The 27,870-nt window shown below is 42.5% G+C and overlaps 1 protein-coding gene across 2 annotated transcripts in view; it reads left to right on the forward strand.

Annotated features, from left to right (window-relative positions):
- The window catches only part of Shc (SHC-adaptor protein), a 281,183-nt gene that overhangs the window by 236,962 nt on the left and 16,351 nt on the right, over nucleotides 1–27,870 (forward strand). For both annotated transcript variants that reach the window (XM_070100988.1, XM_070100987.1), the window contains exons 3-6: nucleotides 11,741–11,811; nucleotides 14,790–15,024; nucleotides 19,768–19,955; nucleotides 21,619–21,896. In XM_070100988.1, the coding sequence (XP_069957089.1) occupies nucleotides 11,741–11,811; nucleotides 14,790–15,024; nucleotides 19,768–19,955; nucleotides 21,619–21,896 (772 nt within the window). The remainder of the gene's footprint in view (nucleotides 1–11,740; nucleotides 11,812–14,789; nucleotides 15,025–19,767; nucleotides 19,956–21,618; nucleotides 21,897–27,870) is intronic.

Raw genomic sequence — 27,870 nt, forward strand, 5'->3', positions numbered from 1 at the left:
CAGGTTAGGTTCTGGACTAGTGTAGGACCCCACTTATACAGCAGGTTAGGTTCTGGACTAGTGTAGGACCCCACTTATACAGCAGGTTAGGTTCTGGACTAGTGTAGGACCCCACTTATACAGCAGGTTAGGTTCTGGACTAGTGTAGGACCCCACTTATACAGCAGGTTAGATTCTGGACTAGTGTAGGTCCCCACTTATACAGCAGGTTAGGTTCTGGACTACTGTAGGTCCCCACTTATACAGCAGGTTAGGTTCTGGACTAGTGTAGGACCCCACTTATACAGCAGGTTAGGTTCTGGACTAGTGTAGGACCCCACTTATACAGCAGGTTAGGTTCTGGACTAGTGTAGGACCCCACTTATACAGCAGGTTAGGTTCTGGACTAGTGTAGGTCCCCACTTATACAGCAGGTTAGGTTCTGGACTAGTGTAGGACCCCACTTATACAGCAGGTTAGGTTCTGGACTAGTGTAGGTCCCCACTTATACAGCAGGTTAGGTTCTGGAGTAGTGTAGGTCCCCACTTATACAGCAGGTTAGGTTCTGGACTAGTGTAGGTCCCCACTTATACAGCAGGTTAGGTTCTGGACTAGTGTAGGACCCCACTTATACAGCAGGTTAGGTTCTGGACTAGTGTAGGACCCCACTTATACAGCAGGTTAGGTTCTGGACTAGTGTAGGACCCCACTTATACAGCAGGTTAGGTTCTGGACTAGTGTAGGACCCCACTTATACAGCAGGTTAGGTTCTGGACAAGTGTAGGACCCCACTTATACAGCAGGTTAGGTTCTGGACTAGTGTAGGTCCCCACTTATACAGCAGGTTAGGTTCTGGACTAGTGTAGGACCCCACTTATACAGCAGGTTAGGTTCTGGACTAGTGTAGGTCCCCACTTATACAGCAGGTTAGGTTCTGGACTAGTGTATGACCCCACTTATACAGCAGGTTAGGTTCTGGACTAGTGTAGGACCCCACTTATACAGCAGGTTAGGTTCTGGACTAGTGTAGGACCCCACTTATACAGCAGGTTAGGTTCTGGACTAGTGTAGGACCCCACTTATACAGCAGGTTAGGTTCTGGACTAGTGTAGGACCCCACTTATACAGCAGGTTAGGTTCTGGACTAGTGTAGGACCCCACTTATACAGCAGGTTAGGTTCTGGACTAGTGTAGGTCCCCACTTATACAGCAGGTTAGGTTCTGGACTAGTGTAGGACCCCACTTATACAGCAGGTTAGGTTCTGGACTAGTGTAGGACCCCACTTATACAGCAGGTTAGGTTCTGGACTAGTGTAGGACCCCACTTATACAGCAGGTTAGGTTCTGGACTAGTGTAGGACCCCACTTATACAGCAGGTTAGGTTCTGGACTAGTGTAGGACCCCACTTATACAGCAGGTTAGGTTCTGGACTAGTGTAGGACCCCACTTATACAGCAGGTTAGGTTCTGGACTAGTGTAGGACCCCACTTATACAGCAGGTTAGGTTCTGGACTAGTGTAGGACCCCACTTATACAGCAGGTTAGGTTCTGGACTAGTGTAGGTCCCCACTTATACAGCAGGTTAGGTTCTGGACTAGTGTAGGTCCCCACTTATACAGCAGGTTAGGTTCTGGACTAGTGTAGGACCCCACTTATACAGCAGGTTAGGTTCTGGACTAGTGTAGGACCCCACTTATACAGCAGGTTAGGTTCTGGACTAGTGTAGGACCCCACTTATACAGCAGGTTAGGTTCTGGACTAGTGTAGGTCCCCACTTATACAGCAGGTTAGGTTCTGGACTAGTGTAGGACCCCACTTATACAGCAGGTTAGGTTCTGGACTAGTGTAGGTCCCCACTTATACAGCAGGTTAGGTTCTGGACTAGTGTAGGTCCCCACTTATACAGCAGGTTAGGTTCTGGACTAGTGTAGGTCCCCACTTATACAGCAGGTTAGGTTCTGGACTAGTGTAGGACCCCACTTATACAGCAGGTTAGGTTCTGGACTAGTGTAGGACCCCACTTATACAGCAGGTTAGGTTCTGGACTAGTGTAGGACCCCACTTATACAGCAGGTTAGGTTCTGGACTAGTGTAGGACCCCACTTATGCAGCAGGTTAGGTTCTGGACTAGTGTAGGACCCCACTTATACAGCAGGTTAGGTTCTGGACTAGTGTAGGTCCCCACTTATACAGCAGGTTAGGTTCTGGACTAGTGTAGGACCCCACTTATACAGCAGGTTAGGTTCTGGACTAGTGTAGGTCCCCACTTATACAGCAGGTTAGGTTCTGGACTAGTGTAGGACCCCACTTATACAGAAGGTTAGGTTCTGGACTAGTGTAGGACCCCACTTATACAGCAGGTTAGGTTCTGGACTAGTGTAGGACCCCACTTATACAGCAGGTTAGGTTCTGGACTAGTGTAGGACCCCACTTATACAGCAGGTTAGGTTCTGGACTAGTGTAGGACCCCACTTATACAGCAGGTTAGGTTCTGGACTAGTGTAGGACCCCACTTATACAGCAGGTTAGGTTCTGGACTAGTGTAGGTCCCCACTTATACAGCAGGTTAGGTTCTGGACTAGTGTAGGACCCCACTTATACAGCAGGTTAGGTTCTGGACTAGTGTAGGACCCCACTTATACAGCAGGTTAGGTTCTGGACTAGTGTAGGTCCCCACTTATACAGCAGGTTAGGTTCCCCATTTATACAGCAGGTTAGGTTCTGGACTAGTGTAGGACCCCACTTATACAGCAGGTTAGGTTCTGGACTAGTGTAGGACCCCACTTATACAGCAGGTTAGGTTCTGGACTAGTGTAGGACCCCACTTATACAGCAGGTTAGGTTCTGGACTAGTGTAGGACCCCACTTATACAGCAGGTTAGGTTCTGGACTAGTGTAGGACCCCACTTATACAGCAGGTTAGGTTCTGGACTAGTGTAGGACCCCACTTATACAGCAGGTTAGGTTCTGGACTAGTGTAGGACCCCACTTATACAGCAGGTTAGGTTCTGGACTAGTGTAGGACCCCACTTATACAGCAGGTTAGGTTCTGGACTAGTGTAGGACCCCACTTATACAGCAGGTTAGGTTCTGGACTAGTGTAGGACCCCACTTATACAGCAGGTTAGGTTCTGGACTAGTGTAGGACCCCACTTATACAGCAGGTTAGGTTCTGGACTAGTGTAGGACCCCACTTATACAGCAGGTTAGGTTCTGGACTAGTGTAGGACCCCACTTATACAGCAGGTTAGGTTCTGGACTAGTGTAGGACCCCACTTATACAGCAGGTTAGGTTCTGGACTAGTGTAGGACCCCACTTATACAGCAGGTTAGGTTCTGGACTAGTGTAGGACCCCACTTATACAGCAGGTTAGGTTCTGGACTAGTGTAGGACCCCACTTATACAGCAGGTTAGGTTCTGGACTAGTGTAGGACCCCACTTATACAGCAGGTTAGGTTCTGGACTAGTGTAGGACCCCACTTATACAGCAGGTTAGGTTCTGGACTAGTGTAGGACCCCACTTATACAGCAGGTTAGGTTCTGGACTAGTGTAGGACCCCACTTATACAGCAGGTTAGGTTCTGGACTAGTGTAGGACCCCACTTATACAGCAGGTTAGGTTCTGGACTAGTGTAGGACCCCACTTATACAGCAGGTTAGGTTCTGGACTAGTGTAGGACCCCACTTATACAGCAGGTTAGGTTCTGGACTAGTGTAGGACCCCACTTATACAGCAGGTTAGGTTCTGGACTAGTGTAGGACCCCACTTATACAGCAGGTTAGGTTCTGGACTAGTGTAGGACCCCACTTATACAGCAGGTTAGGTTCTGGACTAGTGTAGGACCCCACTTATACAGCAGGTTAGGTTCTGGACTAGTGTAGGACCCCACTTATACAGCAGGTTAGGTTCTGGACTAGTGTAGGACCCCACTTATACAGCAGGTTAGGTTCTGGACTAGTGTAGGACCCCACTTATACAGCAGGTTAGGTTCTGGACTAGTGTAGGACCCCACTTATACAGCAGGTTAGGTTCTGGACTAGTGTAGGACCCCACTTATACAGCAGGTTAGGTTCTGGACTAGTGTAGGACCCCACTTATACAGCAGGTTAGGTTCTGGACTAGTGTAGGACCCCACTTATACAGCAGGTTAGGTTCTGGACTAGTGTAGGACCCCACTTATACAGCAGGTTAGGTTCTGGACTAGTGTAGGACCCCACTTATACAGCAGGTTAGGTTCTGGACTAGTGTAGGACCCCACTTATACAGCAGGTTAGGTTCTGGACTAGTGTAGGACCCCACTTATACAGCAGGTTAGGTTCTGGACTAGTGTAGGACCCCACTTATACAGCAGGTTAGGTTCTGGACTAGTGTAGGACCCCACTTATACAGCAGGTTAGGTTCTGGACTAGTGTAGGACCCCACTTATACAGCAGGTTAGGTTCTGGACTAGTGTAGGACCCCACTTATACAGCAGGTTAGGTTCTGGACTAGTGTAGGACCCCACTTATACAGCAGGTTAGGTTCTGGACTAGTGTAGGACCCCACTTATACAGCAGGTTAGGTTCTGGACTAGTGTAGGACCCCACTTATACAGCAGGTTAGGTTCTGGACTAGTGTAGGACCCCACTTATACAGCAGGTTAGGTTCTGGACTAGTGTAGGACCCCACTTATACAGCAGGTTAGGTTCTGGACTAGTGTAGGACCCCACTTATACAGCAGGTTAGGTTCTGGACTAGTGTAGGACCCCACTTATACAGCAGGTTAGGTTCTGGACTAGTGTAGGACCCCACTTATACAGCAGGTTAGGTTCTGGACTAGTGTAGGACCCCACTTATACAGCAGGTTAGGTTCTGGACTAGTGTAGGACCCCACTTATACAGCAGGTTAGGTTCTGGACTAGTGTAGGACCCCACTTATACAGCAGGTTAGGTTCTGGACTAGTGTAGGACCCCACTTATACAGCAGGTTAGGTTCTGGACTAGTGTAGGACCCCACTTATACAGCAGGTTAGGTTCTGGACTAGTGTAGGACCCCCTTATACAGCAGGTTATACTAGACTAGTGTAGGACCCCACTTATACAGCAGGTTAGGTTCTGGACTAGTGTAGGACCCCACTTATACAGCAGGTTAGGTTCTGGACTAGTGTAGGACCCCACTTATACAGCAGGTTAGGTTCTGGACTAGTGTAGGACCCCACTTATACAGCAGGTTAGGTTCTGGACTAGTGTAGGACCCCACTTATACAGCAGGTTAGGTTCTGGACTAGTGTAGGACCCCACTTATACAGCAGGTTAGGTTCTGGACTAGTGTAGGACCCCACTTATACAGCAGGTTAGGTTCTGGACTAGTGTAGGACCCCACTTATACAGCAGGTTAGGTTCTGGACTAGTGTAGGACCCCACTTATACAGCAGGTTAGGTTCTGGACTAGTGTAGGACCCCACTTATACAGCAGGTTAGGTTCTGGACTAGTGTAGGACCCCACTTATACAGCAGGTTAGGTTCTGGACTAGTGTAGGACCCCACTTATACAGCAGGTTAGGTTCTGGACTAGTGTAGGACCCCACTTATACAGCAGGTTAGGTTCTGGACTAGTGTAGGACCCCACTTATACAGCAGGTTAGGTTCTGGACTAGTGTAGGACCCCACTTATACAGCAGGTTAGGTTCTGGACTAGTGTAGGACCCCACTTATACAGCAGGTTAGGTTCTGGACTAGTGTAGGACCCCACTTATACAGCAGGTTAGGTTCTGGACTAGACCCCACTTATGTTAGGACCCCTCTTATACAGCAGGTTAGGTTCTGGACTAGTGTAGGACCCCACTTATACAGCAGGTTAGGTTCTGGACTAGTGTAGGACCCCACTTATACAGCAGGTTAGGTTCTGGACTAGTGTAGGACCCCACTTATACAGCAGGTTAGGTTCTGGACTAGTGTAGGACCCCACTTATACAGCAGGTTAGGTTCTGGACTAGTGTAGGACCCCACTTATACAGCAGGTTAGGTTCTGGACTAGTGTAGGACCCCACTTATACAGCAGGTTAGGTTCTGGACTAGTGTAGGACCCCACTTATACAGCAGGTTAGGTTCTGGACTAGTGTAGGACCCCACTTATACAGCAGGTTAGGTTCTGGACTAGTGTAGGACCCCACTTATACAGCAGGTTAGGTTCTGGTAGCACCCCACTTATACAGCAGGTTAGGTTCTGGACTAGTGTAGGACCCCACTTATACAGCAGGTTAGGTTCTGGACTAGTGTAGGTCCCCACTTATACAGCAGGTTAGGTTCTGGACTAGTGTAGGTCCCCACTTATACAGCAGGTTAGGTTCTGGACTAGTGTAGGACCCCACTTATACAGCAGGTTAGGTTCTGGACTAGTGTAGGACCCCACTTATACAGCAGGTTAGGTTCTGGACTAGTGTAGGACCCCACTTATACAGCAGGTTAGGTTCTGGACTAGTGTAGGACCCCACTTATACAGCAGGTTAGGTTCTGGACTAGTGTAGGACCCCACTTATACAGCAGGTTAGGTTCTGGACTAGTGTAGGACCCCACTTATACAGCAGGTTAGGTTCTGGACTAGTGTAGGACCCCACTTATACAGCAGGTTAGGTTCTGGACTAGTGTAGGACCCCACTTATACAGCAGGTTAAGTTCTGGACTAGTGTAGGACCCCACTTATACAGCAGGTTAGGTTCTGGACTAGTGTAGGACCCCACTTATACAGCAGGTTAGGTTCTGGACTAGTGTAGGACCCCACTTATACAGCAGGTTAGGTTCTGGACTAGTGTAGGACCCCACTTATACAGCAGGTTAGGTTCTGGACTAGTGTAGGACCCCACTTATACAGCAGGTTAGGTTCTGGACTAGTGTAGGACCCCACTTATACAGCAGGTTAGGTTCTGGACTAGTGTAGGACCCCACTTATACAGCAGGTTAGGTTCTGGACTAGTGTAGGTCCCCACTTATACAGCAGGTTAGGTTCTGGACTAGTGTAGGACCCCACTTATACAGCAGGTTAGGTTCTGGACTAGTGTAGGACCCCACTTATACAGCAGGTTAGGTTCTGGACTAGTGTAGGACCCCACTTATACAGCAGGTTAGGTTCTGGACTAGTGTAGGACCCCACTTATACAGCAGGTTAGGTTCTGGACTAGTGTAGGACCCCACTTATACAGCAGGTTAGGTTCTGGACTAGTGTAGGACCCCACTTATACAGCAGGTTAGGTTCTGGACTAGTGTAGGTCCCCACTTATACAGCAGGTTAGGTTCTGGACTAGTGTAGGACCCCACTTATACAGCAGGTTAGGTTCTGGACTAGTGTAGGACCCCACTTATACAGCAGGTTAGGTTCTGGACTAGTGTAGGACCCCACTTATACAGCAGGTTAGGTTCTGGACTAGTGTAGGACCCCACTTATACAGCAGGTTAGGTTCTGGACTAGTGTAGGACCCCACTTATACAGCAGGTTAGGTTCTGGACTAGTGTAGGTCCCCACTTATACAGCAGGTTAGGTTCTGGACTAGTGTAGGACCCCACTTATACAGCAGGTTAGGTTCTGGACTAGTGTAGGACCCCACTTATACAGCAGGTTAGGTTCTGGACTAGTGTAGGACCCCACTTATACAGCAGGTTAGGTTCTGGACTAGTGTAGGACCCCACTTATACAGCAGGTTAGGTTCTGGACTAGTGTAGGACCCCACTTATACAGCAGGTTAGGTTCTGGACTAGTGTAGGACCCCACTTATACAGCAGGTTAGGTTCTGGACTAGTGTAGGACCCCACTTATACAGCAGGTTAGGTTCTGGACTAGTGTAGGACCCCACTTATACAGCAGGTTAGGTTCTGGACTAGTGTAGGACCCCACTTATACAGCAGGTTAGGTTCTGGACTAGTGTAGGACCCCACTTATACAGCAGGTTAGGTTCTGGACTAGTGTAGGACCCCACTTATACAGCAGGTTAGGTTCTGGACTAGTGTAGGACCCCACTTATACAGCAGGTTAGGTTCTGGACTAGTGTAGGACCCCACTTATACAGCAGGTTAGGTTCTGGACTAGTGTAGGACCCCACTTATACAGCAGGTTAGGTTCTGGACTAGTGTAGGACCCCACTTATACAGCAGGTTAGGTTCTGGACTAGTGTAGGACCCCACTTATACAGCAGGTTAGGTTCTGGACTAGTGTAGGACCCCACTTATACAGCAGGTTAGGTTCTGGACTAGTGTAGGACCCCACTTATACAGCAGGTTAGGTTCTGGACTAGTGTAGGACCCCACTTATACAGCAGGTTAGGTTCTGGACTAGTGTAGGGCCCCACTTATACAGCAGGTTAGGTTCTGGACTAGTGTAGGGCCCCACTTATACAGCAGGTTAGGTTCTGGACTAGTGTAGGGCCCCACTTATACAGCAGGTTAGGTTCTGGACTAGTGCTGTGAAGCAAAAATTGCTGTAAAGTGAAACAGCCTTTTTTTTTCACTTTCAGATGCATGTAAAAGCCTGATAAGATGTTTACACTATCATATGTTAAGTGAACAATAGAGCTAGGCCTAAAAAATACATATACAGTACACACATTACTTACCTTCAAATATTTTCTTCCTTAGCTTATAGAATGTGTATAATTGAAAACCACTGCATTAGTATGAGAATAATGTATTAAAAGTGTATGCTGGAGTTTGAATTTATTTATCGCTCTGTATTATACTGTTTATATATATATATATATATATATATATATATATATATATATATATATATATATATATATATATATATATATATATATATATATATATATATATATAGGAATGTAGAGGAGAGAGAGAGATTTTGGGAGATGTTAAGTGAATGTATAGGAACCTTTTAACCGAGTGAGAGAGTAATTGTGGTAGGGGACCTGAATTCTAAAGTAGGAGAAATTTTTAGAGAGAGTGTGGTAGGTAAGTTTGGGGGGACAGGTGTAAATGAAAATGGGAGGCCTTTGAACTTTGTATAGAAAGGGGGTTTAGTTATAGGTAATACATATTTTAAGAAAGAAGATAAATAAGTATGCAAAATATGATGTAGGGCGAAATGACAGTAGTTTGTTGGATTCTGTATTGGTAGATAAAAGACTGTTGAATAGACTTCAGGATGTACATGTTTATAAGAGGGGCCACAGATATATCAGATCACTTTCTAGTTGTAGCTACACTGAGAGTAAAAGTTAGATGGGATACAAGGAGAATAGAAGCATCAGGGAAGAGAGAGGTGAAGGTTTATAAACTAAAAGAGGAGGCAGTTAGAGTAAGATATAAACAGCTATTGGAGGATAGATGGGCTAATGCGTGCATAGGCAATGGGGTCGAAGAGGTATGGGGTAGGTTTAAAAATGTAGTGTTAGAGTGTTCAGCAGAAGTTTGTGGTTACAGGAAAGTGGGTGCGGGAGGGAAGAGGAGCGATTGGTGGAATGATGATGTAAAGATAGTAGTAAGGGAGAAAAAGTTAGCATATGAGAAGTTTTTACGAAGTAGAAGTAATGCAAGGAGGGAAGAGTAAATGGAGAAAAAGAGAGAGGTTAAGAGAGTGGTGAAGCAATGTATAAAGAGAGCAAATGAGAGAGTGGGTGAGATGTTATCAACAAATTTTGTTGAAAATAAGAAAAAGTTTTGGAGTGAGATTAACAAGTTAAGGAAGCCTAGAGAACAAATGGATTTGTCAGTTAAAAATAGGAGAGGAGAGTTATTAAATGGAGAGTTAGAGGTATTGGGAAGATGGAGGGAATATTTTGAGGAATTGTTAAATGTTGATGAAGATAGGGAAGCTGTGATTTTGTGTATAGGGCAAGGAGGAATAACTACTTGTAGGAGTGAGGAAAAGCCATTTGTGAGTTTGGAGGAAGTTCGTGAGGCAGTGGGTAAAATGAAAGAGGGTAAGGCAACTGGGATTGATGGGATAAAGATAGAAATGTTAAAAGCAGGTGGGGATATAGTTTTGGAGTGGTTGGTGCTATCATTTAATAAATGTATGGAAGAGGGTAAGGTACCTAGGGATTGGCAGAGAGCATGCATAGTTCCTTTGTATAAAGGCAAAGGGGACAAAAGAGAGTGCAAAAGTTATAGGGGAATAAGTCTGTTGAGTATACCTGGTAAAGTGTATGGTAGAGTTATTATTGAAAGAATTAAGAATAAGACAGAGAACAGCATAGCAGATGAACAAGGAAGCTTTAGGAAAGGTAGGGGGTGTGTAGACCAGGTGCTTACAGTGAAACATGTAAGTGAACAGTATTTAGATAAGGCTAAAGAGGTTTTTGTGGCATTTATGGATTTGGAAAAGGCATATGACAGGGTGGATAGGGGGGCAATGTGGCAGATGTTGCAGGTGTATGGTGTAGGAGGTAGGTTACTGAAAGCAGTGAAGAGTTTTTACGAGGATATTGAGGCTCAAGTTAGAGTATGTAGGAAAGAGGGAGATTATTTCCCAGTAAAAGTAGGCCTTAGACAAGGATGTGTGGTGTCACCGTGGTTGTTCAATATATTTATAGATGGGGTTGTAAGAGAAGTAAATGCGAGGGTCTTGGCAAGAGGCGTGGAGTTAAAAGATAAAGAATCACACATAAAGTGGGAGTTGTCACAGTTGCTCTTTGCTGATGACACTGTGCTCTTGGGAGATTCTGAAGAGAAGTTGCAGAGGTTGGTGGATGTATTTGGTAGGGTATGCAAAAGAAGAAAATTAAAAGTGAATACAGGAAAGAGTAAGGTTATGAGGATAACAAAAAGATTAGGTGATGAAAGATTGGATATCAGATTGGAGGGAGAGAGTATGGAGGAGGTGAATGTATTCAGATATTTGGGAGTGGACGTGTCAGCTGATAGGTCTATGAAAGATGAGGTGAATCATAGAATTGATGAGGGGAAAAGGGTGAGCGGTGCACTTAGGAGTCTGTGGAGACAAAGAACTTTGTCCTTGGAGGCAAAGAGGGGAATGTATGAGAATATAGCTTTACCAACGCTCTTATATGGGTGTGAAGCATGAGTGATGAATGTTGCAGCGAGGAGAAGGCTGGAGGCAGTGGAGATGTCATGTCTGAGGGCAATGTGTGGTGTGAATATAATGCAGAGAATTCGTAGTTTGGAAGTTAGGAGGAGGTGCGGAATTGCCAAAACTGTTGTCCAGAGGGCTGGGGAAGGGTTGTTGAGGTGGTTTGGACATGTAGAGAGAATGTAGCGAAACAGAATGACTTCAAGAGTGTATCAGTCTGTAGTGGAAGGAAGGCGGGGTAGGGGCCGGCCTAGGAAAAGTTGGAGGGAGGGGGTAAAGGAGGTTTTGTGTGCGAGGGGCTTGGACTTCCAGCGGGCATGCATGAGCGTGTTTGATAGGAGTGAATGGAGACAAATGGTTTTTAATACTTGACATGCTGTTGGAGTGTGAGCAAAGTAACATTTATGAAGGGATTCAGGGAAACCGGCAGGCCGGACTTGAGTCCTGGAGATGGGAAGTACAGTGCCTGCACTCTGAAGGAGGGGTGTTAATGTTGCAGTTTAAAAACTGTAGTGTAAGGCGCCCTTCTGGCAAGACAGTGATGGAGTGAATGGTAGTGAAAGTTTTTCTTTTCTGGGCCACCCTGCCTTGGTGGGAATCGGCCAGTGTGTTAATAAAATAAATAAAATATATATATATATATATATATATATATATATATATATATATATATATATATATATATATATATATATATTTAACACTCTGTCTAATGATGTTTTTCTATTTTCTTTACAGTACATTGGTTGCCTAGAAGTCAATACATCTATGAAGAGCTTAAACTTTGACACAAGATCCTTAATAGCCAAGTAAGTGACCTGTTAATACTTACTGTTGTATGTTAATGGGGAACAGGGGTCATAACAGCCCTGGGGGAGGGTTTTATGTAAGGCAGGGGAAGGCAGCCCTGGGGTGGTAAGCAGGTTTTATGTAAGGCAGGGGAAGGCAGTCCTGGGGTGGTAAGCAGATTTTATGTAAGGGAGGGGAAGGCAGCCCTGGGGTGGTAAACAGATTTTATGTAAGGCAGGGGAAGGCAGCCCTGGGGTGGTAAACAGGTTTTATGTAAGGCAGGGGAATGCAGCCCTGGGGTGGTAAACAGGTTTTATGTAAGGCAGGGGAAGGCAGCCCTGGGGTGGTAAACAGGTTTTATGTAAGGCAGGGGAAGGCAGCCCTGGGGTGGTAAACAGATTTTATGTAAGGCAGGGGAAGGCAGCCCTGGGGTGGTAAACAGGTTTTATGTAAGGGAGGGGAAGGCAGCCCTGGGGTGGTAAGCAGGTTTTATGTAAGGCAGGGGAAGGCAGTCCTGTGGTGGTAAACAGGTTTTATGTAAGGCAGGGGAAGGCAGCCCTGGGGTGATATGCAGGTTTTATGTAAGGCAGGGGAAGGCAATCCTGGAGTGGTAAACAGGTTTTATGTAAGGCAGGGGAAGGCAGCCCTGGGGTGGTAAACAGGTTTTATGTAAGGGAGGGGAAAGCAGCCCTGGGGTGGCAAACAGGTTTTATGTAAGGGAGGGGAAGGCAGCCCTGGGGTGGTAAACAGATTTTATGTAAGGCAGGGAAAGGCATCCCTGGAGTGGTAAACCAGTTTTTATGTAGGGCAAGGGAAAGCAGTCCTGGGGAGGTAAACAGGTTTTATGTAAGGCAAGGGAAAGCAGCCCTGGTGTGGTAAATAGGTTTTATGTAAGGCAGGGGAGGGTTGCTCTGGGATGGTATTCAGGTTTCATACAAGAAAGTGGAGGGTAGCTTCAAATCCTTGGATTGGGATCAGTTTACCATATTTGCTCATTATGTTCTTGAGAAAAACAGGTTTATATCTGACTCAATCTCATCTGGAATGTCATTCACATAAACCAGAAACAATACTGGTCCTGATACTGATCCTTAGGGCACCCCACTGGCTACTCTTGCCATTTCTGATGCCTCTTTCCTGATACTCACTCTCTGCTTCCTTTCCCTAAGAAACTCATTGAACCATTGGAATACATTCCCTGTTATTTCTGCCTGAAGGTCAAGTTTTTGGCTCATCTCTTGTGGGGTACAGTATTAAACACCTTTTTTGCAGTCTAAAAAAAATACACCCAGCCTTTCCTTTCTTGTCGTACGTCTGTTACCTTGTCAAAGGACTCCATCAAGTTAGTAAGACAAGATGTGGCATCACTAAACCCATGTTGGTTATTGTTTATTAAACTACCTCTCACCAAGTGCTCTAACACTCTTCCCTTGTTAAATTTCTTCATTACCTTGTAAGGTATGCTTGTCAGAGAAACTGGTCAGTAGTTTAACACCTGTCTGATTCCTTTCTTGAATATTGGGACTACATTTATTGTCTTCCAGATTTCTGGTAACTGTTCCGTATCCATTGACTCGTTGTAGATCATAGCCAGTGGTTGAGACAGTGTTTCTGCACCATGTTCTAGAATTTAAGATGAAATATTGTTAGGTCCTATTACCTTTGATGTATTCAGGTCCATCAAAAGATTCTTTACCTCTTGTGCTGTTGTGTGAATGGCATCCAGTACTTCTGGGTGCCCCTTGTTCTTTATTCCCTCTGGTACTGCCACAGTTTCCACTGAGAAAATGTCTTCAAATCATTTTATCAACACTTCACAGACTTTTTTGCTATTGTTCGTAAGCTCTCCTGCCTTCCTCAGTAGAATTACTTGGTCCTTTATTATTGCCTTTCTTCTGATGTTGCTGTGAAGAACTTTTGTTTAGATTTGGCCTTGCTGTTATTTCATTCTCAGATTGTCTCTCAGTCTCTCTCCTCATTCTGGCATATTTATTTCTGGCTCACTCATCTGTTCTCTTCTGTTTTCTCACCCCTGAATCCCATGCTTATGCATTAGCTTCTGAGTTGAATTGAAGAAGTTCATTGAAGTAGACATATCATAAAAAATGGCCCAAGCACACTTCCTAGTGGAACACTTGCACCAATAGTGTGTCTTGTTAATTCTGTCCCATTGAGAACTACGCTTAGAGCTCTACCTCGAAGATAATCACTGAGGAGACAGTGCAGAGTCAGTGACTCCTAGTGCTTACAGTTTTGCTAAGAGTCCCTGGTGCTGTACTCGGTAAGAAGCACCATCAATGTCCAGTGTTACTACACAGCTGAACTTGGATTCTTCCAGTGACTGGTGCCACATAGTGGAGAGGTCTAACGGTAGATCAGCAGCAGAACGACCTTTTCTGAAGCCACATTGATGGCCGCAAGGAAGCGAGAGGTAGTTGAGAAATCTGCTGTGAGATTATTGTCTCAAGAATTTTGACAAGAGTGACACTGATCTGTAGTTGCTGATTTCCTCTCTGCTCTTCTCTTTGTGCAGAGGGACTACATTTGCCTCTTTCCACAGAGAAGGTCATTTACACTGTGCTAGGAAGTGGTAATAGATGTGAGTTAGAGGTGATGCTAACTGGTCTGTATGTCTGCTCAGCAATCTTGGGCTCACCTTATCTGGACCCATGGCATTTTTTTTGTTCCAGCAATTTAATTAAGGAGAAAATGCACTTCATTCTGCCTTATTGTTACCTCTTGACAACTTTGATAAGTTTTTGCAGCTAGCAAAGCAGATTCTCTCTCTCTCATTCTTTCTCTCTGTGTACTGACCTATATGTGGTTGCAGGGGTTGATTCACAGCTCCTGGTCTCCATGTGTGTGTGTGTGTGTGTGTGTGTGTGTGTGTGTGTGTGTTGGGGGACTAATTTTTGCATCAATTATTAGTTACACTACTGTTATTTCATCTCATAATCACAATACGCTGTTTTTATTAACTAATTCCAACAATCGACAGAGAATGCATTAGCAAGGTGTGCGAAGCAGCGGGTCTGAAGACTGCAGATCGTAAGAGAAAAGTGGTGAAGACAATTAGTCGAATCCTGGGAGAGCGACCAATGATGGAACACGCTGGTAGCAACGTCAACCTGACCATCACCAGCACAGCACTCACGCTAACTATACTGGAATCAGGTCAAGTGGTTGCCTGTCACGATATGCCCAATATATCATTCGCATCAGGTGGAGACCCGGTAAGTGAGCTTGTTAATGAAGGTTGTTTTTGGATAATATAGCAACAAGATTGTTTCCAGATACATGTAATATAACAGGAAGATTGTTTCCAGATAATGTAACAGGAAGATTGTTTCCAGATAATGTAACAGGAAGATTGTTTCCAGATAATATAACAGGAAGATTGTTTCCAGATAATATAACAGGAAGGTTGTTTCCAGATAATATAACAGGAAGATTGTTTCCAGATAATATAACAGGAAGATTGTTTCCAGATAATATAACAGGAAGATTGTTTCCAGATAATATAACAGGAAGATTGTTTCCAGATAATATAACAGGAAGATTGTTTCCAGATAATATAACAGGAAGATTGTTTCCAGATAATATAATAGGAAGATTGTTTCCAGATAATATAACAGGAAGATTGTTTCCAGATAATATAATAGGAAGATTGTTTCCAGATAATATAACAGGAAGATTGTTTCCAGATAATATAACAGGAAATTAACAAGTTAAGGAAGCCTAGAGAACAAATGGATTTGTCAGTTAAAAATAGGAGAGAAGAGTTATTAAATGGAGAGTTAGAGGTATTGGGAAGATGGAAGGAATATTTTGAGGAATTGTTAAATGTTGATGAAGATAGGGAAGCTGTGATTTCATGTATAGGGCAAGGAGGAATAACTTCTTGTAGGAGTGAGGAAGAGCCAGTTGTGAGTGTGGGGAAGTTCGTGAGGCAGTGGGTAAAATGAAAGGGGGTAAAGCAGCTGGCATTGATGGGATAAAGATAGAAATGTTAAAAGCAGGTGGGGATATAGTTTTGGAGTGGTTGGTGCAATTATTTAATAAATGTATGGAAGAGGGTAAGGTACCTAGGGATTGGCAGAGAGCATGCATAGGTCCTTTGTATAAAGGCAAAGGGGACAAAAGAGAGTGCAGAGTATACCTGGTAAAGTGTATGGTAGAGTTATTATTGAAAGAATTAAGAGTAAGATGGAGAATAGGATAGCAGATGAACAAGGAGGCTTTAGGAAAGGTAGGGGGTGTGTGGACCAGGTGTTTACAGTGAAACATGTAAGTGAACAGTATTTAGATAAGGCTAAAGAGGTTTTTGTGACATTTATGGATTTGGAAAAGGCATATGACAGGGTGGATAGGGGGGAAATGTGGCAGATGTTGCAGGTGTATGGTGTAGGAGGTAGGTTACTGAAAGCAGTGAAGAGTTTTTACGAGGATAGTGAGGCTCAAGTTAGAGTATGTAGGAAAGAGGGAGATTATTTCCCAGTAAAAGTAGGCCTTAGACAAGGATGTGTGATGTCACCATGGTTGTTTAATATATTTATAGATGGGGTTGTAAGAGAAGTAAATGCGAGAGTCTTGGCAAGAGGTGTGGAGTTAAAAGATAAAGAATCACACATAAAGTGGGAGTTGTCACAGTTGCTCTTTGCTGATGACACTGTGCTCTTGGGAGATTCTGAAGAGAAGTTGCAGAGGTTGGTGGATGAATTTGGTAGGGTATACAAAAGAAGAAAATTAAAAGTGAATACAGGAAAGAGTAAGGTTATGAGGATAACAAAAAGATTAGGTGATGAAAGATTGGATATCAGATTGGAGGGAGAGAGTATGGAGGTGAATGTATTCAGATATTTGGGAGTGGACGTGTCAGCGGATAGGTCTATGAAAGATGAGGTGAATCATAGAATTGATGAGGGGAAAAGGGTGAGTGGTGCACTTAGGAGTCTGTGGAGACAAAGAACTTTGTCCTTGGAGGCAAAGAGGGGAATGTATGAGAGTATAGCTTTACCAATGCTCTTATATAGGTGTGAAGCATGGGTGATGAATGTTGCAGCGAGGAGAATGCTGGAGGCAGTGGAGATGTCATGTCTGAGGGCAATGTGTGGTGTGAATATAATGCAGAGAATTCGTAGTTTGGAAGTTAGGAGGAGGTGCAGGATTACCAAAACTGTTGTCCAGAGGGCTGAGGAAGGGTTGTTGAGGTGGTTCGGACATGTAGAGAGAATGTAGCGAAACAGAATGACTTCAAGAGTGTATCAGTCTGTAGTGGAAGGAAGGCGGGGTAGGGGTCGGCCTAGGAAAGGTTGGAGGGAGGGGCTAAAGGAGGTTTTGTGTGCGAGGGGCTTGGACTTCCAGCAGGCATGCGTGAGCGTGTTTGATAGGAGTGAATGGAGACAAATGGTTTTTAATACTTGACGTGCTGTTGGAGTGTGAGCAAAGTAACATTTATGAAGGGGTTCAGGGAAACCGGCAGGCCGGACTTGAGTCCTGGAGATGGGAAGTACAGTGCCTGCACTCTGAAGGAGGAGTGTTAATGTTGCAGTTTAAAAACTGTAGTGTAAGGCGCCCTTCTGGCAAGACAGTGATGGAGTGAATGATGGTGAAAGTTTTTCTTTTTCGGGCCACCCTGCCTTGGTGGGAATCGGCAAGTGTGTTAATAAAAAATAATAACAGGAAGATTGTTTCCTAATAATATAACAGGAAGATTGTTTCCAGATAATATAGCAATAAGATTGTTTCAAGATAATATAGCGACAACCAGATTTGTCATGATATTGCAATCCTCTAGACACAGACTAATAAAATTAATATTTTGGCAGAATTTTTGATACTGTTGATAGTAGTAAATATTTGTTTTAATTTACTGTAGTTGCTTTGCAAAGGAGGTTGAAATTCTTTAATATATCTCTGTGTTTACCTGGAGTTTACCTGGAGAGAGTTCCGGGGGTCAATGCCCCCGCGGCCCTGTCTGTGACCAGGCCTCCTTAGGTCAGTGTCCCAGGATGCGACCCACACCAGTCCACTAACACCCAGGTACCCATTTTACTGATGGGGAACATAGACAACAGGTGGAAAGAAACACGTCCAATGTTTCTACTCTGGCTGGGAATCGAACCCAGGCCCTCACCGTGTGAAGCGAGAGCGTTAACCACCAGGCCACCAGTTTTTTAAGAAGCACTGTAGTTTTGAGTCTATTACGAAGATATTTTTCAGTAGTTTTCGTTCACTGGTTTTAAGACAGCTTTTGTTCACTGGTTTTTAAGACAGTTTTTATTCACTGGTTTTTTAAGATAGTTTCCATTCACTGGTTTTTTAGACAGTTTTTATTCACTGGTTTTTTAAGATAGTTTCCATTCACTGGTTTTTTAGACAGTTTTTATTCACTGGTTTTTTAAGATAGTTTCCATTCACTGGTTTTTAAGACAGTTTTTATTGACTGGTTTTTTAAGATAGTTTCCATTCACTGGTTTTTAAGAGAGTTTTCGTTCACTAGTTTTAAAGACATTTAGTTTTCATTTACTAGTTCAACATCTTTCAGTTTTAAATCAGTAATGTTTTTAAATGGATAGATCAGTCATTAAAATATAAATTACAGTATTAATAATAAAAAAGTTAATAAGTGGGTGCATAAACTTACAGTATTCAACAATAAAGAAGTTAATAAATGGGTGTATAAATTTACAATACAACGTCTCGTCACTGTTTTACCGACGACTCGGACTTACGACTGACTCTCCAACCAGTATGTATACCTAAATAATGTATATTAGAGTTGATTTCCTCTCTTCTATTTATTGCAGTATACAGTAGAGTATTGTATAAACATTTAAAAATATGCTAAAGATGTTATAAATGGTACAAAGGTGACGTTAAAACAATATCAAAGATGGTTGACACAAACCCACTAACATTATAGTACATACGCTCCTTGCTTAGCGACGAATTCATTTACTGATGTAGTCTTAGGAACGAAACTCCATCGTTAACCCTTAAACTGTCCAAGCAGATCTACGTTCACATGCGTAGTGCTCCAGAACTAGATCTATGTTTTTTTTTACATACTTTCAAATGTTGAAAAAACGTAGATCTACGTTTGGACAGTTTAAGGGTTAAGTGAGGAGAGGCAGTATTTAATAATAAAAACATTAATAAATGGGTGTATAAACTTACAGTACAGCCTCTCCTGTCTTAGCAACATACTAGTTTGCTGACAACTTGGAATTATGACGGGCTCTCCGACTACCCGATATTGTATGCCATATGAGAACTTGGGTCGTGGAAATGTGCAGCATCTCAGCGTCAAGCATCTCAGTCTCCTTTCCTCAGCCACTCAGTACACTAGATTTCAGTCTCCAAGGCTATATTTTGCAAATTCGTACTTTGTTGTGCACCCCGTGATACAAGATATTGGCGAAAAGGGAGATCTTGACTTCACCTGAAGGAAGCACCAAGAAACAAAGGAAGGCTATTGATCTTGAGGTGAAAATGAAGATTATAAACGAATATAAAGCTGGTTAGAAAGTGCAAGTGATAGCCAGTGACTGGCGCATTCTACCATTTTCACTATCTTGAAGGATAAAGATAGAGAGAAAGAGGCAGTGAAAGCATCAACAGGATTTCAAGTGATAATAACTAGACAGCAGAAAGGCCTCATTCATGAATGTTTTAAATGGTGGTTATAAATGCTTGAAGTATCGGTAAGGGTGGTTCCTCAATTAGCGACGAATTCATTTATCAACACAGTCTTAGGAACGAAACCCCATCGTTAAATGAGGAGACGCTGTATATAATAATAAAGAAGTTAATAAGTGGGTGTATATATGTACTTACTGTATTTAATAATAAAGGAGTTAATAAGTGGGTGTATATATGTACTTACTGTATTTAATAATAAAGGAGTTAATAAGTGGGCTTATAAACTTACAGTATTTAACAACAAAGAAGTTAAATGGTGTATTAACTTACAGGACACCTTGGACTTCATTGCGTATGTAGCCAAAGACAGCCGGTATGGGCGTGCATGTTTTGTGTTGGAGTGTGGGGGAGGCCTGGCTCAGGATGTCATAACTACCATTGGGCAGGCCTTTGAGCTCAGGTTTAAGGAGTACCTCAAGCGAACGCCGTCCGTCCAATACACCAGCGTCAAATCTGACAAGTAAGTTTCCTGCAGTTTTAAAGAGTTGGGCTCTTTTAGTTTTCTTTTATATGCCTGAGTAAAAATTTTATACCCTGGAAGTTCATTAGCCAATCACCAGAGGAGCTTTAACTGTGGTTTATACATCTAATATCACTTTTCTTTGATATCAGAATCTCTTCTACTGTTTAAAATTAATATCATATGCAACAACAAATAAAAAGGCACAGTACTGTGACTGGAACAATGCATAAATAACCTGCACATAGTAGAATGAAATTTATGATGACATTAATGGTCTAAGTCAGACCAAAATGTCATCATAAGGTTCATTCTCCTATGTGCTTGTTATATGTGTACTAAATAAGTTTTCCAGTTATATTGCATGTGTTCAAACATAAGTACTGTATTAACCCTTTCAGGGTTTCGGCCGTACTAGTACGGCTTACGCACCAGGGTTTTTGACGTACTAGTACACCTAAATTCTAGCGCCCTCAAATCTAGTGAGAGAAAGCTGGTAGGCCTACATATGAAAGAATGGGTCTATGTGGTCAGTGTGCGCAGTATAAAAAAAATCCTGCAGCACACAGTGCGTAATGAGAACAAAAAAACTTCGACCGTGTTTTTGGATTAAAACAGCGATTTTGCACTGTATTTTTGTATGGTATTTATTGTTGTATTCTAGTTTTCTTGGTCTCACTTTATAGAATGGAAGACATATTACAGAAATTGAGATGATTTTGACTGGTTTTACAAAGAAAAGTACCTTGAAATTGAGCTTAAAGCAGCAGAAATGTTCGATTTTTACCAAAGTTCAAAAGTAAACAAATCATGCTATGCGTCCAATACACGTCAACTGGTGAGTCTAATATTCTTTCACAAGTGTGCCGATATTATTTATACCATTTCTACACTAATGCAGTAGTCTGCATAACAGTAAATCTTCTATATTTTTGTGAGAATAAAAATTCAAAGTGGAAAGCAAAAGAATGTAAGAGGGGCCTTGAGACGTGACTAATGAACAGAGGAAATGTTATTTTAGTGCCAGGAATGTCTTTCTTGTTTATTCTGGACCCTATTCGGAAATTGGCATCTTTTGAAATTTGTGTGAAATTGGCAAAATTGCTAAATTCTGACCACTGTATTGGATAGTTGAAATCAGTAAATGGGTGGTTTCTTGTACTCATTCGATAGAAAAAATGGAGTTCTAGTGAAACAGTTATAATTTTTGTCGACAAGCACACTGGAATTGGCCGAAAATAGGGCTCAAAGTGGGCAAAATCGCCGATGCGTAAACATCGTCGAGACCGCTAACTTCGCGAGAGCATAATTCCGTAAGTTTTCCATCAAATTTCATACTTTTGGTGTCATTATGATCGGGAAAAGATTCTCTATCTTTTCATAAGATTTTTTTTTTTTTTTTTTTTTTTTTTGAAATTTGGCCGACCCTGAGAACAAGTCTCTGAGAGGGCCTGTCGACCCTGAAAGGGTTAAATAGCATATATGTATAATGAGGGAGGGTAAAACCAAAAAAATTTGCTATGTACAGTACTATGTTTTCTGGCATATAAGGTGCAAGAACATGTAAGGTTCCCTCCAGTTTTGGCCGGCATATTCTGCGAAAAATTAAAAACTGCAGTACTTTAACATTTGTTTGTTTATCTCTCTTAATGTACTATTTTAGGCCTGGGATTAATGGTGAGGGAACAAGCTGGGGTCGTGATGACCCTGAATACTACAATGACCTCCCTGGAAAAGTGCCACCAGACTTGCCCCCACCTCCTGTGCCCCCACTTCCTCAGTACTCGGCTTCGGAGAGTAAGAGACCCCATCCTGCTGTTGCTTCTGGTCCAGTTCCTGCTACTCCATCAAGCAGTGGCTCTACCAGTTCTGTCTCCCCCATACCATCAGCAGGAACTACTACCATTCTTCTTAATTCTCACCAGCCACTAAGTAGCAAAGGTATTATTATTATTATTATTATTATTATTATTATTAATATTATTATTCTTTCTTTCAACGTACCAACCATATCCCACTGAGGTGGGGTGGCCCAAAAGGAAAAACAAAAGTTTCTCCTTTAAAATTTAGTAATATATACAGGAGAAGGGGTTACTAGCCCCTTGCCTATTATTATTATTATTTTCTTTCTGACACATCGGCTGTTTCTCACCAAGGCAGGGTGACCCGAAAGAGAAGAAACACTTTCATCATCATCACTCACTCCATCAGTCTTGCTAGAGGCGGCCTGACAAATAGGCAGCAGAGAGTTTGCATAAATGGGGAGAAATCAGAATGGGTGCACGTCACAAGCGGTGTTCCTCAGGGGTCAGTGTTGGTCCTGTTGTTGTTCACAATTTACATAAATGACATAGATGAGGGAATAAATAGCGACATAAGCAAATTTGCTGATGACACCAAAATAGGCCGTCCAATTCATTCTAATGAGGACACTAGAGCACTCCAGGATGATTTGAATAGACTGATGCAATGGTCGGAGAAGTGGCAGATGTAGTTTAATATAGACAAATGCAAAGTTCTAAATGTTGGACAGGAAAATAACGGTGCAGCATATAAACTAAATAATGTAGATCTTAATACTATTGATTGCGAAAAGGATTTAGGAGTTCTGGTTAGCAGTAATCTAAAACCAAGACAACAGTGCATTAGTGTTCGCAATAAAGCTAACAGAATTCTTGGCTTCATATCTTGAAGTATAAATAATAGAAGTCCTCAGGTTGTTCTTCAACTCTATATATCCTTGGTTAGGCCTCATTTAGACTATGCTGCTCAGTTCTGGTCACCATATTACAGAATGGATATGAATGCTCTGGAAAACGTACAGAGGAGGATGACAAAGATGATCCCACGTATCAGAAATCTTCCCTATGAGGATAGACTGAGGGCCCTGAATCTGCACTCTCTCAAAAGGCGTAGAATTAGGGGGAATATGATCAAGGTGTATAAATGGAAAACAGGAATAAATAAAGGGGATGTAAATAGCATGCTGAAAATTTCCATCTAAGACAGGATTCGCAGCAGTGGTTTCAAGTTGGAAAAATTCAGATTCTGGAAGGATATAGGAAAGCACTGGTTTGGTAATAGAGTTGTGGATGAGTGGAACAAACTCCCGAGTACAGTTAATGAGGCTAAAAGGTGTAGTTTTAAAAATAAGTTAAATAAATACATGAGTGGGTGTGGGTGGGTGTGAGTTGGACCTGACTAGCTTGTGCTGCTGGGTCTAGTGCCGTGCTCCTTCCTTGAGTGGAGGTGACCAGACTGGGTGGGTCATTGGGCTAATCCAGAACTGCAACTTACCTCCACCCCTCCTCATTATTATTATCATTAATGTCAATTTAAATGAGGTTTTCATACCATATTACTTTTTTCACCTGTAATCTAGTGGACCATATAAATGATAAAAAACATAGTGGAGCAATTAAGATATGTTTACAAATTCTGGATTATTATTTTCCATCATACAGTTGAGAATCCTTTATCTGAAATGCTTGTGACCAGAAGGGCTTCAGGTTTTGAAATTTTGGATGAAAGATTTTCTACTGTATTTGCAAAAATTATGATGCTGCACTTTCAAAGTTATCATGGATATTTTGATAAGTTTAATTCTGTAGTAAATAATAGCCATAAATATTATGCATTTGTTTAACAAAGAGTAGCAAGAGTTAGGAACACACATCAAAGAGTGGCAATACCCTTCAGTGTCAACCTTTACTGGGTGTTTCTAAAGGATGGACCTAATTTCAGTATATTCTGCTTTTAAACTGGGTCCATAATTTTGAAACACCCTGTATGTACTACTATAATGTGCTCATTAAATAATATTAGGTAAACAGAGGCTTATTTACAGAATTAGTTTGTGATCTGTAAAGGTCGTTGACTTTCTGTGAGAGCAGCCTATTAGTGAACTCAAAAATTATGTAAATTGCTTATAGGTTTGTTACGTACAGAATGAATGTGAGTTGATTAGGCTAGTAATGTTAGATCAAATTGTTTTATTCTATATTGTGTTGTATTTCAAGAAGTGATAAACCTGTGTGGGTCATCCAGTGCAAGGAATGGTGGAAACTTGAACCTACCTACCTACATACATACCCAACTACCTACCCCTCTCTCCCCTCTCATATTCTCTCTCTCATTTTCTCTCTCATTCTCTCTCTTTCTCTCTTATTCTCTCTCTCACTCTCGCTCTCACTCTCTTTCTCTGAATTTTAAAACTTAACATTATTTGGTTTCTCTCTCATACAGTGCTCTGTCTGCTGTCTCTCTCTGATATCCCTCTTCATTAATATTTCTTGAATTTGAATTCATCTTGTATGCAGTCATACTTTAGATGTTGGAAGTTGTTCATTAATATACAGCATCTTGAATTTGACTTCATCTTGCTTGCAATCATATTATTGATGATGGAAGTTGTTCATTAATATATCTTGAATTTGACTTCATCTTGCTTGCAATCATATTATTGATGATGGAAGTTGTTCATTAATATTTCTTGAATTTGACTTCATCTTGCTTGCAATCATATTATTGATGATGGAAGTTGTTCATTAATATATCTTGAATTTGACTTCATCTTACCTGGAGTATACCTGGAGAGGGTTTCGGGGGTCAACGCCCCTGCGGCCCAGTCTGTGACCAGGTCTCATGGTGGATCATGGTCTGATCAATATTAGCCTTTGTAAATGCTTTCCTTTTGAAGTTTTGAGTCTTTGTTAGCTCTCTTACAGGATATGAACACTTTCCGTGTAAAATTGCCAGCCTATGTTACCCTACTCCATGTATAAATTATTGGCCGATATGAAATGTGAGCGCTTTCCCCATTTTTTTATGTCTTTGTCAGCTAATACATCTAGCTCTTCATTAGTGCAACGTATGAATCCTGTGAAATGGTCACATTATTCAAATTATGTGTAATTTTTGTACACGATTTGAAGAGTTTCGGAAAAACTAGCTTTAATTAATTTTGCACTGACTCAAAATTCACACTAATCAAACTCATACTGAGCGACTCGCATTAATTGAACACGCACTAATTGAATTCACACTAATGGAACTCGCATTAACTGAACACTAATTGAACTTGCACTATCCGAATTCACACTAATTGAACTCGCACTAATCGAACTCTCACTAATCAAACTTGCACTAATTAAACTAGCACTAATCAAACTCTCACTAATCAAACGTGCACTAATCGAATTTGCACTAATCAAACTCACACTAATCAAATCTCACTAATCAAACTAGAACTAATCAAAACCTGGCTGTATATATTTCCCCACACAACTTTGTCTCTTATATAATAACAATGGTTATAAATGATCATAATTTTTAAAGGGGTGGACCGGTAAGCCAGTGGAAGGCCTCGGTTAGATGACCAAAAGCTCCCAAGGCGGGTCATCATCTGACCAAGACCCGCGTCAGGAAACACTTGTCCTGTTTCCTGACGAACCTTACCTAACCTTTGTCTCTTATTTTATTCCCACATCTACATTTTCTTCCTGTGCTTCCACTACGTTTCCTTTATTGTTGTATTTTAAGGGCTCATATTTTATACAGTGGACCCCCGGTTCGCAATGCTATCGGTATCTGATAAATCCGGTAACCGATGCATTATATCGCAAAAAATTTGCCTCGCTTCCCGATACAAAACCCGGTATGCGATGTGGTTCGTATGAGATGTGTCCATGTGTGGCCTGAACTGCCCCGTGTGTGCCAGTGTTTACAAGCCAGCCAGTGTGCTCGCATCTAAGGATACATTCGGTACATTCCATATTATCCATATTATCACTGTTTTTGGTGCCTGTTTTTGCAAAATAAGTCACCATGGGTCCCAAGAAAGCTCCCAGTGCCAACCCTTCGAGACCAAGGGTGCTGATGACTGTTGAAATGAAGAAAGAGATACATGTAATTGCAAAGTACGAAAGTGGAGTGCGTGTGTCGGAGCTGGTCAGGTTGTATAGTAAACTCCAATCAGCCATCTCTACTATATTGAGCAAGAAAATGGCAATCAAGGAAGCTGTTCTTGCAAAAGGTGCAACTGTGATTACGAAACAACGACCGCAAGTGTTAGAAAATGTTGAGAGACTGTTATTGGTGTGGATAAATGAAAAACAGATAGCAGGAGATAGCATCTCTCAAGCAATCATTTGTGAAAAGGCTAGGCAGTTGCATGACGATTGGGTAAAAAATTGCCTGCAACTAGTGGTGATGTGAGTGAATTTAAGGCCAGCAAAGGTTGGTTTGAAAGATTTAAGAATCGTAGTGGTATACATAGTGTGATTAGGCATGGTGAGGCTGCCAGTTCAGACCACAAAGCAGCTGAAAAATATGTGCATGAATTCAAGGAGTACATAGAGGCTGAAGGATTGAAACCTGAACAAGTGTTTAATTGTGACGAAACAGGCCTGTTTTGGAAGAAATTACCAAGCAGAACAACGTCCAGTATTGGGCCCCTACTTAAACAAGATGGGTCCTACACAGATGACAGCAAGGAAATGAGTGAGCTACTCAAGTCCCAATATGACTCAGTTTTTAGCAAGCCGCTAACCAGATTTTGGTTAACACAAGCCTATCCGATGTTATCCTGACGCCAAATGACTTCGAACAGGCGATAAATGACATGCCCATGCACTCTGCCCCAGGGCCAGACTCATGGAACTCCGTGTTCATCAAGAACTGCAAGAAGCCCCTATCACGAGCCTTTACCATCCTATGGAGAGGGAGCATGGACACGGGGATCGTCCCACAGTTACTAAAAACAACAGACATAGCCCCAGTAAAGCAACAGCAAAGAACTACAGACCGATAGCACTAACATCCCATATCATAAAAATCTTTGAAAGGGTCCTAAGAAGCAAGATCACCACCCATCTAGAAACCCAACAGTTACACAACCCAGGGCAACATGGGTTTAGAACAGGTCGCTCCTGTCTGTCTCAACTATTGGATCACTACGACAAGGTCCTAGTTGCACTAGAAGACAATAAGAATGCAGATGTAATATATACAGACTTTGCAAAAGCCTTCGACAAGTGTGACCATGGCGTAATAGCGCACAAAATGCGTGCTAAAGGAATAACAGGAAAAATCGGTCGATGGATCTATAATTTCCTCACTAACAGAACACAGAGAGTAGTAGTCGACAGAGTAAAGTCCGAGGCAGCTACGGTGAAAAGCTCTGTTCCACAAGGCACAGTACTCGCTCCCATCTTGTTCCTCATCCTCATATCTGACATAGACAAGGATGTCAGCCACAGCACCATGTCTTCCTTTGCAGATGACACCCGAATCTGCATGACAGTGTCTTCCATTGCAGACACTGCAAGGCTTCAGGCGGACATCAACCAAATCTTTCAGTGGGCTGCAGAAAACAATATGAAGTTCAACGATGAGAAATTTTAATTGCTCAGATATGGTAAACACGAGGAAATTAAATCTTCATCTGAGTACAAAACAAATTCTGGCCACAAAATAGAGCGAAACACCAACGTCAAAGACCTGAGAGTGATCATGTCGGAGGATCTCACCTTCAAGGACCATAACATTGTATCAATCGCATCTGCTAGAAAAATGACAGGATGGATAATGAGAACCTTCAAAACTAGGGAGGCCAAGCCCATGATGACACTCTTCAGGTCACTTGTTCTATCTAGGCTGGAATATTGCTGCACCTTCACGGCGCGCATAACGGAGATAAAACACCTCAATTACTGGGAGCGCTTGAGGTTCCTAAACCTGTATTCCCTGGAACGCAGGCGGGAGAGATACATGATTATATACACCTGGAAAATCCTAGAGGGACTAGTACCGAACTTGCACACGAAAATCACTCACTACGAAAGCAAAAGACTTGGCAGACGATGCAACATCCCCCCAATGAAAAGCAGGGGTGTCACTAGCACGTTAAGAGACC

The sequence above is a fragment of the Cherax quadricarinatus genome, chromosome 75, assembly GCF_038502225.1.
Source record: "Cherax quadricarinatus isolate ZL_2023a chromosome 75, ASM3850222v1, whole genome shotgun sequence".
NCBI lineage: Eukaryota > Metazoa > Arthropoda > Malacostraca > Decapoda > Parastacidae > Cherax > Cherax quadricarinatus.